The 14,998-nt window shown below is 40.8% G+C and overlaps 2 protein-coding genes across 2 annotated transcripts; one reads left to right on the top strand and one right to left on the bottom strand.

Moving 5' to 3' along the window:
• Positions 1 to 580: 580 nt before the first annotated feature.
• Positions 581 to 2,092, bottom strand: urp1 (urotensin-related peptide 1). The gene is made up of 5 exons (XM_039012684.1): positions 1,990 to 2,092; positions 1,425 to 1,529; positions 1,180 to 1,217; positions 943 to 1,048; positions 581 to 612 (listed from the first exon to the last, which is right to left on the bottom strand). Exons 1-5 carry the CDS (start codon positions 2,090 to 2,092, stop codon positions 581 to 583), a joined length of 384 nt encoding a protein of 127 aa, XP_038868612.1.
• A 6,491-nt stretch (positions 2,093 to 8,583) lies between these two features.
• On the top strand, positions 8,584 to 11,671 carry c1galt1c1 (C1GALT1-specific chaperone 1). Its single transcript, XM_039012043.1, has 2 exons — positions 8,584 to 8,884; positions 10,201 to 11,671. The coding sequence occupies exon 2, from the start codon at positions 10,223 to 10,225 to the stop codon at positions 11,180 to 11,182; it is 960 nt and encodes a 319-aa protein (XP_038867971.1). The 5' UTR covers positions 8,584 to 8,884; positions 10,201 to 10,222; the 3' UTR covers positions 11,183 to 11,671.
• The last annotated feature ends 3,327 nt before the right edge of the window (positions 11,672 to 14,998 follow it).

Raw genomic sequence — 14,998 nt, 5'->3', positions numbered from 1 at the left:
ACAAACTAATATGACCCCACTTTGAAAAGAGGAGACTCTCACGATGATTGTAAGGTACAAATGGAAGTATGGTTGTAGTTTGTGCCCAAAAAATAAGGGGTTAAATATGTGTAAAATATATATATATATTTCCTGAGCTTTTTTATATCTCCTAGACATACGACAGACACTTCAAAACCTCATTCCTTATGATAGATTTTTTTACTGTCTTAGACTGTAATGTTGTTGACTTCTTTTCGGTTCTAGACATGTACGCTGTGTATTTGTGTAGAAATGTATATGCAATCTGACACAGTGTTGGTCTCAAAAACAAAGTTGTTCCATTCAATTCACATTATACTGTATATTTTATTTTATTGTCAGCCAGCCTCAATGCAAGGCCATTTTCAACTGGATTAAAAAATATATTTCCTACCAATCATTTACTCTAGGTTTCTATGTATGAACAATGTACCCATTGTCTTGGGGCTGTAATTTGAATATTTAATAAGGGACACAGCTTGGGGTGAGGGTGGTGAGACAAGGTGTTCTTGTCCAGGTATCGTCCAAAATGATCTTATTCTCCTCCAGCACACAGCTTCTAGTTTGTCACACAGTATTTCCAGAAGCATGCTATCCAGGGAAGAAAGAGACAAAGATAAAGACAAATGTCAAGATTATGTGCATCAGTTCTGCTTTCATGAGTCCTATCATATCCTGTTTGTATCCTGCAATGCTATAGTTACTCCATCTCACCTTCCACGGAACAATCCTTAGTTAAACATCCTTACCAAACACTATTGCAATGCAAATATGCCTGCATAGATATATTTTCTTCTGTTGTTGACGCAACACTGTGTTTTTGATTGTCCTCTGCAAACATCTGTTCTTACTATGTACATAAGGAACATAAAGGAAGGTATGGCAACAGAGTCGGTCCAGGATAACGCTCTTCTTACTCACCTCTCTTGTTGGTTTTCGGCAAATTCTGCTCAGACCGAAGGAAGCCCTGAGAGCGAAGCTTGTCGGCTGCAGCGAGCTTCAAGACCACCGCCTTCAGATCGTCAACCTAAAAAAGCACAATGTATTTTATGACACATGGAGCAAAATAGAACCAAATATAGCAGAACAGAATATAATGGCTTTTCCTAGAGGGTTCTTCTGTATTACACATTCAATAAACATTTCTAACACTCTTACCATGTTGACAAATGTATCCTGCTGCACAGAATCTTTAGCTCCTGAAGGAAAATTGAGAAAATAAACCCAATTGAATAAAGACATAGTCATGTTACATGGGTGACTAGCTGTTTAGAATAAAACCAATTTTTGATTAAGATATGGCAAAGAGTTATGGGATATCAGAACATTCATGTCCAATCCTTGGTGTCTTGACTCTAGGTTTCGTCTCTCCTCACCTGCTTTATTCCATGTATCTCTGGCGCCATTGCGCTGCATCAGGAGAGGGTAGAGATTCTTCACCTCTCTCTGGTCAGTCAGCTCAGCGTTCTCTCCATCCTCCACCTCCGCCACCAACTTCTGGATCAGCTCTGCTCAGACAAATCAGCTCTCAATTATCAAACAGTATTATCACCACCATCAATACTGAGACCCACACCATTGTTGAAAGTTCCAGTGAACCCAATTATGTCACCCTAATCCAGACTCAAACCCTGAACTTAACTGTCAAAATAGCTATTGCCTTCAATGTTCTCAGAGGAGAATCTATCCCCTTTGCCATCTACGGTAGACCTACATGGTTATAGAAAATTCTCTGTCAACAGACAAAGAATTTCAGAGTTCAACATTGCCCTCACAACCTTTTGCGTAGGGATCTAAGAATGAACATCAGAAACCTGAACACTATCAATTCCACCAAGAAAAGATGAGACCTTAATTGTCTCATAAGGTTCAGCAAGACATGCTCTAAAATAGAACATTATAGACATAGACTATTCAGAAATGATCAAATTAAGGGAAATCAAAAACACCACAGATTCTCTTGCATACCTTCTTGAGGTTCCAAGCTTGCGTCTGGATACAGTGGTAGAGCATGCGTCCGTCTGGCAGAGCAAATAACAGCTAAAATGTAGAACAGTGCTAAGGACAGCATGATGACAATAGCTTAGGTGGCTATGGACTGTACTATCTTACCCTGACTGGGAACTTCACTTTTATATCTTCCTCAACCATCCATCATGACGGGATCAATACATTATCATGTCACCCAGTCTCAGTCTAAATGGTTTTGATGTAATGGCCCCATCGTCATAGACACAATTCGGGGATTCTGTCAATGCATCTAGGGCCTATCTCTGCTTGTTCAGAGGGCCCTAACAAATGTTTACTCTCCAATAGCAATCAGAGGCCAGTCAGCATCCTCAGATTCTTTATGTCTGACTAACACCATTTTCTTGTTCCAATGGGTTGTTCATCCTATCACAGACAACATGATTCACTGTTCTAATCACAGCCCCTTCTACGCACAGAGACTCTGTTTCTTTTTTCGTCTTACCCTTGTAGTCATACACTCTCCAAAAAAAAGGCTATGGTTAGGGTACAGTATTGTTCCCTGGGGTACAAATAGATCAAAATACACAATGTACCTTCAGAGATACACATATAATCTTGTACTGTTTGGTACCTTTTAGGGTAGGCCTACATATGCGAATCATCTAGTATAATAGTACATTTCTGTACAATCATAACACACAAAAAAACACATTGATCATTATCATATGTCCCAGCAAGCTCTATTGCAGGTTGATTTTTAGAATGTTGTGTTTTTGCATGCACATTGATTGATTGATCTTATGCTACATGAAATTAACTAATCCAATATGAAAGTAGTCCTTCCTGTTTAAATGGTTTAGGTAGTCTCATTTATACATTTTCCCTACCTTGGCAGTCATTCTAAATGCAGGTTGCTGTTATGTTTACTCCCGCTCCCCGGCGCTCGATGTTGCCAGTTTACTCATTATTACCCACACCTGCCACCATCGTTATGAGCGCCTGAGCCTCATGAGACTCACCTGGACTCCATCACCTTCCTGATTACCTCCCCTATATCTGTCTCTCCCTTTGGTTCTTTCCCCAGGCGTTATAGTTTCTGTGTTTTATGTCTGTACTCTACTCGTGATCCTTGGTTTGTTCTATTATTTATTCAATTCACTCCCTGTACTTGCTTCCCGATTCGTAACATACACGTTGCGGGTGATTAAAAGTTAACATTTTTGGATATCCTAACTCTGGTTGAAATCCAATAGGAATTACATTTCACTTTGCAAGCCAGCATAATGGGACTTGTCTGATGTGGCCTGCAAACCAGGAGTTTCCGACCACTATGTTGGGGTAAAACAAGCCTGTCAAAGTATGGCGTTATGATATACATTGAGTATATCAGGGCCCATTTTGACTCCAATGCTTCCTACAGTTGTGTCAAGTTGGCTGGATGTCCTTTGGGTGGTGGACCATTTTTAATACACGTGAGAAACTGTTGAGCATGAAGAATTCAGCAGCATTGCAGTTCTTGACGCACGTGGCACCTAAACTCAGCAAAAAAAGAAACGTCCCTTTTTCAGGACCCTGTCTTTCAAAGATAATTTGTAAAAATCCAAATAACTTCCCATATCTTCATTGTAAAGGGTTTAAACACTGTTTCTCATGTTTGTTCAATGAACCATAAACCATTAATGAACATGCACCTGTGGAAAGGTTGTTAAGACACTAAGAGCTTACAGACGGTAGGCAATTAAGGTCACAGTTATGAAAACTTGGGACACTAAAGAGGCCTTTCTACTGACTCTGAAAAACACCAAAAGAAAGATGCAAGGCATGCTGCAAGGAGGCATGAGGACTGCAGATGTGGCCAGGGAAATAAATTGTAATGTCCATACTGTGAGAAGCCTAAGACAGCGCTACGGGAGACAGGACGGACAGCTGATCGTCCTCGCAGTGGCAGACCATGTGTAACAACACCTGCACAGGATCGGTACATCCGAACATCACACCTGCGGGACAGGTACAGGATGGCAACAACAACTGCCCGAGTTAAACCAGGAATGTACAATCCCTCCATCAGTGTTCAGACTGTCTGCAATAGGCTGAGAGAGGCTGGACTGATAGCTTGTAGGCTTGTTGTAAGGCAGGTCCTCACCAGACATCACCGGAAACAACGTTGCCTATGGGCACAAACCCACTGTCGCTGGACCAGACAGGACTGGCAAAAAGTGCTCTTCACTGACGAGTCGCGGTTTTGTCTCACCAGGGGTGATGGTCGGATTTGCGTTTATCGTCCAAGAATGAGTGTTACACCGAGGCCTGTACTCTGGAGCGGGATCGATTTGGAGGTGGAGGGTCCGTCATGGTCTGGGGCGGTGTGTCACAGCATCATCGGACTGAGCTTGTTGTCATTGCAGGCAATCTCAACGCTGTGCGTTATAGGGAAGACATCCTCCTCCCTCATGTGGTACCCTTCCTGCAGGCTCATCCTTAACATGACCTTCCAGCATGACAATGCCACCAGCCATACTGCTCATTCTGTGCGTGATTTCCTGCAAGACAGGAATGTCAGTGTCCTGCCATGGCCAGCGCAGAGCCCGGATCTCAATCCCATTGAGCATGTCTGGGACCTGTTTGATCGGAGGGTGAGGGCTAGGGCCATTCCCCCCAGAAATGTCAGGGAACTTGCAGATACCTTGGTGGAAGAGTGGGGTAACATCTCACAGCAAGAACTGGAAAATCTGGTGCAGTCCATGAGGAGGAGATGCACTGCAGTACTTAATGCAGCTGGTGGCCACACCAGATACTGACTGTTACTTTTGTTACTTAATTTTGACCCCCCATTTGTTCAGGGACACATTATTCCATTTCTGTTAGTCACGTCTGTGGAACCTGTTCAGTTTATGTCTCAGTTGTTGAATCTTATGTTCATACAAATATTTACACATGTTAAGTTTGCTGAAAATAAACGCAGTTGACAGCGAGAGGACGTTTCTTTTTTTGCTGAGTTTACTACCATACCCCGTTGAAAGGCACTTACATGTTTTGTCTTGCCCATTCACCCTCTGAATGGCACACATACACAATCCATGTCTCAAGACTAAAAAAATCCTTTAACTGGTCTCCTCCACTTCATCTACACTGCTTGAAGTGGATTTAACAAGTGACATCAATAAAGGATCATAGCCTTCACCTGGATTCACCTGGTCAGTCTCTGTCATGGAAAGAACAGGTGCTCTTAATCCTTTGTATACTCAGTGTACGTAATATATTGTCAGAAAGATTTACCCACTTGATGAAGGTAACAGAGCTGACTGTCTTCGAATGCAAAAACCATGTCTCTGTCACTAGCAAACAGAGTCATGGGTAGTACTGTAAATTTCACTTGAAAGGTACCTTGGGAAATATGCAAATAAGGCTTTGCAAACCTTTTTAGAGGTACATTTTTGCCACTTAAAAGAAACGGATTTGTCACTCTGGTGGTACCCTAAAAAGGCAAATTGTACATTTTCTAAAGGTGCACTTTTGTACCCGTGGACTATATGTAAGAAAGGTAGCCTACTAACTCATCCCCTAAGGTACACTATTTGCTCTTCCACGGTATGAACTGCAAGGGTATAATTATGCACCTATAACTAAAGGTACAATGGGCTACATACAGGGTGCCACTACATTGACAAATATTTGTACCCCGTTAAGTACAATTCTAAACCAAGAATACATAATGTTGTGTTTAGAGACCATCATTAGGCAAGCTTCAGGGAAATTACTCACTGGGTGGTCTTCAGCCATTTCTCATTGTCCGAACATGAAGCTATTGACAAAGACAATTGTGTGCCCTGCTTTCCTAATATCAGTTTATACGGGAAGTCTGTTGAATGTTATACATAAAAAATGAAGTATTATTATATATGTATTTGCAAAACCATCCTATCATTTACATTTCACACAACCTTGATCATATATAACCTTAGTGATTCTTGAAAAAAGATCAGAGAAAAGTTCAATAGGGTACAAAGTATGACGTAGTATGTGGTGTGTCAATGCTCTAGGTTTAAGGTCTCTTTGTCAAAATGAAAGGTTTTTAATAACAGGAAATAGGAGTATGATCAAAAGGCCCAGACTGTTGTAAGTGATTTATAAGGTTGTCATATGGTTGTCTACAGGTTTCAGAAATTGCTGTTGAAAACAATCTGGTGTCTTGATCTTACCTCTATACATCATCTCATCTGCTCATTCTTAGGTGAAAAATCGTGATGAAAAATTTGTGATGAAAACAAGCAGGACTAGACTTCCATCATAGAATATTGTATTACTCAATTTCAAAATGAAAAAACAATTATGATGTGTCAAAATCTAATTTCAACATTAGGCTATACAAAATAAAATATTATATGATGAGTTATGGTGATGACATCCATTTCAAAGTTTGTACAATGGCATTGTATCTGGTTCGTGTCAAAATAAGTGAAATTTACTATAGTCACACACATAGTTTAAAGCGGTAATCAGCAGTTGAAACAATAACTAAGCTTTCTCCCTTACCCCGTTTCGGTAAAAAGCTGAGGGATGGGGCTGGAGAAATGCAACCACTCTCAAATTCATAGACAGAGCAATTGGATGCAAGGACTGACCATCCATGATATCTAAATGATAGCTTTAACCATCTTTTGAGGCTATATAGTGTTTGTTTACATTTACTTTGATACAAACACTGGAGTAAATCAAGCTTATATTTTAGGTTCTGATGAGGTACAGTTGAACTAAGATCGTGAGGCAATTATAAGTTATATTTTTCATGAATCAATGGTCCCCCAGCCACAGATATGAGCTATCAAGAGGATTCCAAGAGCAGGATGAACTGAATGACTATGGAGTGGAGGACTAAATCAAATCAAATCAAATTGTATTGGTCACATGCATCAAATACAACAGGTGTAGACTTTACAATGAAATGCTTACGAGCATAAATATTAGAGGGGGTCAGTGTAAAGTAAATTGTCCAGGTAGCCATTTGATTAAGCAGTCTTATGGCTTGGGGGTGGGAGCTGCTCAGGTGCCTTCTGGTCACAGACTTGGTGCTCCGGTATCGCTTGCCGTGCCGTAGCAGAGAGAACAGTCTATGACTTGGGTGGTTGGAGTCTGACAATTTTTAGGGCCTTCCTCTGACACCGCCTGGTATAGAGGTCCTAGATGGCAGGTAGTTTGGCCCCGAGCAGTTGCCATTTCAAGCGGTGATGCAGCCAGTCAAGATGGTGGAGCTCAATGGTGCAGTTGTAGAACTTTTTGAGGATATTATCAGCCTCCTGGAAGACTATGGAAGGTGGATGGACTCGAGGACGATGGCGGAAGCGGATGGTGAACTTGAATCTAATGGCAGTGGAAACAAGGAGAAATTGGCTATTGTCCAAAAGAATGGGGAAATAAGCTAAATTGCTAGTCTTGATAATACCCCAGTGTATCTGTATCTGAGATTTATAGAAAACAGATATACAGAACCAGTCAAAAGTTTGGACTCATTCAAGGTTTTTCTTTATTTTTACTATTCTCTACATTGTAGAATAATAGTGAAGACATCAAAACTATGAAATAACACATATGGAATCATGTAGACACCAAAAACGTGTTAAACAAATCAAAATATATTTGAGATTCTTCAAAGCAGCCACCGTTTGCCTTGATGACAGCTTGGCACACTCTTGGCCTTCTCTCATAATAATTAAGTAATAATGCATGAGAAGCCGGTGTTTGGAGGATATATTGGCACGGGTGTTGTTAGGCCCGAGACGAAGTCGAGTGTGCCAATATACCCTCCAAACACCGCCTTGAGGGCGTTATTACTTTATACAACGGGTTACCAACATATTCAAATAATGATTGACATATTGTCATTAAAATGTTTATTTTGATTAATTTATTCATACTATTTCATCCTTCCACAAGATATAGTCCCGACACAAATCTTGCAAGAGACACGACCCAGTCGTTCAGTCTTTTTGTTCTGTGTCTATGGACCCGACCCAGTCGTTCGTTCTAAATGTTCCATTGCCATACTGGCTGGCAACGTTCTTATCCCTTGCTTGCATTTGTTTAAGCTGTTTTCTAGTGACATTTATTTGGAAACATCATTAACAATGAGCCAATGAGGCGCGATTTCGCCTGGCATAGAAAATGTGCTCACTCGTCAGGAACAACACATCTACATTAACACAATGACTTCAAAATGAAGCTGGAAAGAATGCAAATTAGCTGCGTTTTGTTTAACCTTTTTTCAATTGACATTTTTTTGTATATATCCATAAAAATTATGCCAACTGATTAATGATTTCGACTGGCTGAGAAACGCTGCCTGTCTGTCTCGTCCCGACACTATGCGTCCCGACACTATGGGACAGTAGGAGATCGAATTTGAATATTGAAACAATGTTGCAAATGTCAGAGAGACAGACAGCAAGGTTTATTAGGCTAACGAGACAGTGGATTGCGCAGTCAGATGGAACAGAGTAAATAAGCACTGTGGTGGCAATTTGTGGAACTGTCTGGAATGAGGTTTTAACCAATCAGCATTCAGGATTTGACCCACCCGTTGTATAAAATGTTAATATCGTCAACTGTGAGCAACAATGATTGAATAATTCAGTTGATGTTTTGTGCAAAAAGGTGATGACCAATGTGTCTTGTTAGGAATTTTCAAATCTGACTTCTCCATGTGGAAATTGTCTTTCTGGGCCGAGCGTCAGTTAAACTGCAGTACCGATGCAAAACTGTAGGAGCAATCGAAATCGTGCTTCTAGACAGGAACCCTAGCCCCTTGATCTGCCACAGCATACCTGACAACTCTCTCGACAGGAGTGGAAACTAAAAATAAGGGAGGGAATTCTTAGTCAGCGGAAGTCGTTTGTAGGTAAGTGTTTTCTTGATGTTTTGGTTGAAACGTTTGTCTTAATGAGATATTTGCCATTTTGTGATTATAGCTAAGGTAGCTAGCTATCTGTAATGTTACCTAACAAGCAAGCTAACAAGATTATACTAACGTTATTTCGACAGCTTCATTAAGCGTAAATCATAGTCCACAGACGCTGAGACGCGATAGTACGGCGTCCCTTTGTAACATTAGTACGCTGCTCATAGACCACCACTATGACCACCATTCTCGGGGGATGCACAGTCCGAACGCGCACCTCCCCACAATTCCCAACCAACGCGTCCCCCGGTATACGTCCTCTATTCATTTGAATGTGTTGACAGTTTGATAAACTGCTAGAGCTGCGCGGAGAAATGGTCCAATATTTTAGAACACTGCAGTGTTTACGCGTGCGTATACGTTTGGCACTCTGATACACCCTTTACTTGTAAACCTGTTTGTCAAGTTTCATAGCCAGTTAGCCATGAAATTGTTTGTTCATTTTGCACTGACAAGTTTGTCCTTTGCTAACTTGATTCTAATAGTAAAAAGTGAACTACACTGAAAAAAACACGAACGCAATATGGAAAGTCCCATGATTTCATGAGCTGAAATAAAATATCCCAGAAATAAAAGGCCACTCTAAAATGTGCAGTTGTGTCACACAACACAATGCCACAGATCTCTCAAGTTTAGGGAATGTGCAATTGGCACGCTGACTTAGGATTGTCCACCAGAGCTGTTGCCAGAGAATTCAATGTTCATTTCTCTTCCATGACCCGCCTCCAATGTCGTTTTAGAGAATTTGTCAGTACGTCCAACTGGCCTCGCAACCGCAGACCACGTGTAACAACGCCAGCCCAGAACCTCCGCATCCGGCTTATTCACCTGCTGATGAATCTGAGTAGTATTTCTGTCTGTGATAAAGCTTTTTTGTAAGGAAAAACTAATTCTGATAGGTTAGGCCTTGCTCCCCAGTGGGTGGGCCAGTCTCAAGTGTTAGGCCTATGCCCTCCCAGGCCCACCCATGGCTGAGTCCTTGCCCAGTCATGTGAAATCCATAGATTAGTGCCTAATTTATTTATTTCAATTGACAGATTTCATTATATGAACTGTAACTCAGTAAAATCGTTAAAATTGTTGCATGTTGCATTTAATATTTTTGTTCAGTATAGTTTTTTACACTCAACTAACATGAAATGACAGTCACTTGTTATGTAGCTAGCTAGCTTCTTTATTTTGATCCATGACCACCACCATGAGTATCCATTTGATTAGTAATATGGCAAATTAATGTTTGTTTCCTACTTTCACAGTGTGTGCTGCTGACAAACGAACATGTTGTCAGAAGGCAGCTCCTTCATGAAGGGGATGGCCCTGGGAGGCATATTCTGCCTGTTGTTGTCCCTGTTAGGGAGCTTCACACCAGGCATGCAGTCTAGCCCAGAGGACCAGCACCACCACCACCACCACATCAAGGCTCCCACCAACGACGAGCTACAGAGCCTGTCCGAGCCCCAGATGTTGGAGCTGAGCCAGAAGGTGCGAGTCTATTGCGTCATCATGGTTCAGCCTAAGGTCCTAGTGTATTGGGCCACAGCCAAGGACACCTGGGGTAAACACTGCGACCAGGCCGTATTCTACAGCTCCGAGTCAGCCAAAGCTCTGGAAGCGGTGGACCTTAACGAACAGGACGAGTGGGCCAAGCTGCACAAGGCCCTGAAGCACGCGTATGACAATTCCGGTGACCTGCGCTGGTTCTTTGTGGCGCGGCCTACCACCTTTGCCATTATTGAGAACCTCAAGTACCTCGTTCTGGCCAAAGACCCCAACGAGCCCTTTTACATCGGTCACACCATGAAATCGGGCGAGCTGGAGTACGTGGAGTACGAGAGCGGCATCGTGCTGAGCTACGAGGCCCTCAGAAGGCTGGTGAACGTGTTCAAAGACGGGGAGAAGTGTCCAGAGCGAGGCAGATCCCTGTGGAAGCTAAGCGAGGAGAAACAGCTGGCCATGTGTCTGAAGTACACTGGGGTCTTTGCAGAGAATGGTGAGGACACACAGGGCAAGGGGCTGTTCAACAGTAAGAGTGTGGGTTCACTCATCGAAGACGGCATGTCCAAAAACTCTTTGGATGTGGTGGAGGGCTGTTGCTCTGACTTAGCCATCACCTTTAGCGGAATGTCACCAAACCAGATGCAGGTCATGATGTTTGGGGTTTACAGACTACGCCCGTATGGGCACAACTTCCATGATTCCTTGATATTCCTGCCCCCCGAGGGTTCTGACAATGACTAAAGTACAAGGCTTCCCCCTTTGGGCCAGACATGGAATTAAAAAGACTGCTGCTGTGTGATGTCAAGTCTAACTGTTGAATAAAGACCGTTTTCTTATTCAGTTTGTATACGAGGGAGGGTGGCAAAATCATTAGTCTTAGTCTTTTATACCTTTTGAAATTTGCACTCTGCACAATACAATTGTGGTTGTGAAGAATGTAGGCTTAACGCAGTGCTATGAAGAAATATATCTAATTCTTTCACACAATTAGTTTTTTTCTCATTGGTATCTGTGGCTGATTTGGTTTAATTAGGCTAATACAAGGCCACATGGAGTGAACATTTGGTGAAATTCATCAAGTATTGAGATGACTAAAAGTCTGTAAAGAAATAGTTTGCTACACATGATTGTTGTCATTGTAATGAAATTAATGTTGGTAGATTTGTTTATTTTGTAACTATTTTACCCACTTGGAAAACCAGGTGAAATAAAAATTGCCTGAAATTGACAGCCATGTTTATCCTCCTAATACCAACAACTAAATGAAATGAATTGTGTCCTGAGACTGTTCTGTTGCTGCATTCAGTCATAGTGGGAAATCATAGTTCTTAATTATAAAAAGTGCAAAACCAAATATAGAGCACTGTAAAGCAAAATAGGCCTTGCTCATAGTGAAGCATTTTCATCTTACCCCTTGTTATTGATAAGCTAAAAATATATATATATATTACACACGCACACTTACACACACTTTTTGGGACTAATGTAATATGGTTAAAATAGATGAGTTTCCAACTAGTAATTACCAGTTCAAATAGATTTTTCCCAGTCATATGTGGTAAACAAAGAGAATGATAGAGATACAGTATTATCTTTATACACAGTGTACAAAACATTAGGAACACCTGCTCTTTCCATGACAGACTGACCAGGAGAAAGCTGTGATCCCTTTTATTGTATAACCCCCCCACCCACCCATTTTAATAAACATGGAATCATGTAATAACCAAAAAAGTGTTAAATCAAAATATTTTTTATATTTGAGATTCTTCAAATAGCCACCCTTTGTCTTGATGACAGCTTTGCACACTCTTGGTATTATCTCAACCAGCTTCATGAGGTAGTCACCTGGAATGCATTTCAATTAACAGGTGTGCCTTCTTGAAAATTAATTTGTGGAATTTCTTTCCTTCTTAATGCGTTTGAGCCAATAAGTTGTGTTGTGACAAGGTAGGGGTGGTATACAGAAGATAGCCCTATTTGGTAAAAGACCAAGTCCATATTATGGCAAGAACCGCTCAAATAAGCAAAGAGAAACAACAGTCCATCATTACTTTAAGACATGACGGTCAGTCAATCTGTACAATTTCAAGAACTTTGAACGTTTCTGCAAGTGCAGTCGCAAAAACCTCAAGCACTATGATGAAACTGGCTCTCATGAGGTCTGCCACAGGAAAGGAAGACCCAGAGTTACCTCTGCTGCAGAGGATAAGTTCATTAGAGTTACCAGCATCAGAAATTGTAGCCCAAATAAATGCTTTACAGAGTTCAAGTAACAGACACATCTCAACATCAACTGTTCAGAGGAGACTGTGAATCAGGCATTCATGGTCGAATTGCTGCAAAGAAACCACTACTAAAGGACACCAATAAGAAGAAGACTTGCTTTGGCCAAGAAACACAAGCAGTGGACATTAGACCGGTGGAAATCTGTCCTTTGGTCTGATGAGTCCAAGTTTGAGATTTTTGGTTCCAACCGCCGTGTCTTTGTGAGACGCAGAGTAGGTGAACGGATGATCTGCGCATGTGTGGTTGCCAGCATGGAGCAGGAGGTATGATAGTGTGGGTGAGCTTTGCTGGTGACACTGTCTGATTTATTTAGAATTCAAGGCACACTTAACCAGCATGGCTACCACAGCATTTTGCAGCGATACCTAGTGGTGAAAAAAGTACTCAATTGTCACACTTGAGTAAAAGTAAAGATACCTTAATAGAAAATGACTCAATTAAAAGTCAGTCACCCAGTAAAATACTACTTGAGTAAAAGTCGAAAAGTATTTGGTTTTAAATATACTTAAGTATTAAAACTAAATGGAATTGCTAAAATGTACTTAAGTATAAAAAGTAAAAGTATAAAGAATTTCAAGTAACTTATATTAAGCAAACCAGACAACACAATTTTGTATTTATTTTTATTGACAGACAGCCAGGGGCACACTCCAACACTCAGACATAATTTACAAACTAAGCATTTGTGTTTAGTGAGTCCGCCAGATCAGAGGCAGTAGGGATGACAAGGGATGTTCTCTTGAGAAGTGTGTGAATTGGACCATTTTCCTGTCAAAATGTAATGAGTACTTTTGGGTGTCAGGGAAAATGTATGGAGTAAATAGTACATTATTTTCTTTAGGAATGTAGTGAAGTAAAAGTAGCCAAAAATAGTAAAATACAGATACCCAAAAAAACTACTTAAGTAGTACTTTAAAGTATTTTTACTTAAGAACTTTACACCACTGGCGATATGCCATCCTATCTGGTTTGTGCGTAGTGAGACTATCATTTGTTTTTCAACAGGACAATGACCCCAAAACACACCTCCAGGCTGTGTAAGGGCTATTTGACCAAGAAGGAGAGTGATGGAGTGCTGCATCAGATGACCTAGCCTCTACAATCGCCCAACCTCAACCCAGTTGAGATGGTTTGGGATGAGTTGGAACGTAGAGTGAAGGAAAAGCAGCCAACAAGTGCTCAGCATATGTGGGAACTCCTTCAAGACTGTTGGAAAAGCATTCCAGGTGAAGCTGGTTGAGAGAATGCCAAGAGTGTACAGAGCTGTCATCAAGGCAAAGGGTGGCTACTTTGAAGAAATCTCAAATATAAAATGTATTTTGATTTGTTTAACACTTTTTTGGTTATTACATGATTCCATATGTGTTATTTTATAGTTTTGATGTCTTCACTATTATTCTACAATGAAGAAAATAGGACAAATAAAGGAAAACCCTTGAATGAGTAGGTGTGTCCAAACTTTTGACTTTTACACACAGATTTTGCATACATGGTACTTTTATGTAAAGCAGTCGCATAACAATAATCCATTGCCAAACAATCCCACCCCTCAGCCACTCTCAGCCCATCCCACCTATCACCATAGACCACCCTCGTTTGGTGTCCATGTGCCACATGTTTCTCAATTGTGCTGTGATGTTTTACATAAATGTTTAACCTTTCTAATCGTATAGTATCCACAGATTTTGAGCTAAAGATAAACCTTTCCTACGATTATTATTATATTATTTATTGACTAACTGTGGCTTTCCAAACACTGTTATTTGTAAGGTAAAGTTTAAGTGAATGTTGTGATATTTTTAACCATTCCTGAACCTGTGACCAGAAACGAGCTACATAGGGGCAATAGCAGAATAAATGTTCTCATGATTCTGTCTCTTCGCAGCAAAATCTACATAGCTGAGATTGTTGTATGCCTCATATATATAGCATTCTGTTAATGGCAAGAATTTTGTATAAAAATTGAAATTGAAAAACTCTAAGTGTTGAATTGCTTTTTGTACCAGTTCATAAACCTTGTGCCATGGAATCGGTACATCGGAAATCTCTTCCCATTTATTTTGCAACCTGTATGGCGCAGCTGTCAACATTTTTGTCCTAAAATTAAACTAGTATTTATTTCTCCATTTTTGCCAATTTCTTTCAGCCAATTTGTATCTTTAAGATATGACAGGCAATAAAGTTCCCTACCTTCTCCACTTGCCTCCATTTTTGTGGTAATGTTGCATTCAGTTGGTTGTAAGGTTGGATTGAGCAGACATTCCCATA

This window comes from Salvelinus namaycush, chromosome 17, assembly GCF_016432855.1.
Source record: "Salvelinus namaycush isolate Seneca chromosome 17, SaNama_1.0, whole genome shotgun sequence".
Classification (NCBI taxonomy): Eukaryota; Metazoa; Chordata; class Actinopteri; order Salmoniformes; family Salmonidae; genus Salvelinus; species Salvelinus namaycush.
The sequence above is the reverse complement of the archived record's forward strand: the minus strand, read 5'-3'. Positions and strand labels throughout refer to the sequence as shown.

Excerpts from the sequence above, each read along its gene's own strand:
- c1galt1c1 (XM_039012043.1), top strand. The coding sequence starts at position 10,223 with ATGTTGTCAGAAGGCAGCTCCTTCATGAAGGGGATGGCCCTGGGAGGC.
- urp1 (XM_039012684.1), bottom strand. The coding sequence starts at position 2,092 with ATGCTGTCCTTAGCACTGTTCTACATTTTAGCTGTTATTTGCTCTGCC. Across the intron at positions 1,218-1,424 it reads TCTCCTGATGCAGCGCAATG|CTAAAGATTCTGTGCAGCAG; the intron begins GCGCCAGAGATA and ends TTCCTTCAGGAG. Across the intron at positions 1,049-1,179 it reads AGGATACATTTGTCAACATG|GTTGACGATCTGAAGGCGGT; the intron begins GTAAGAGTGTTA and ends GTGCTTTTTTAG.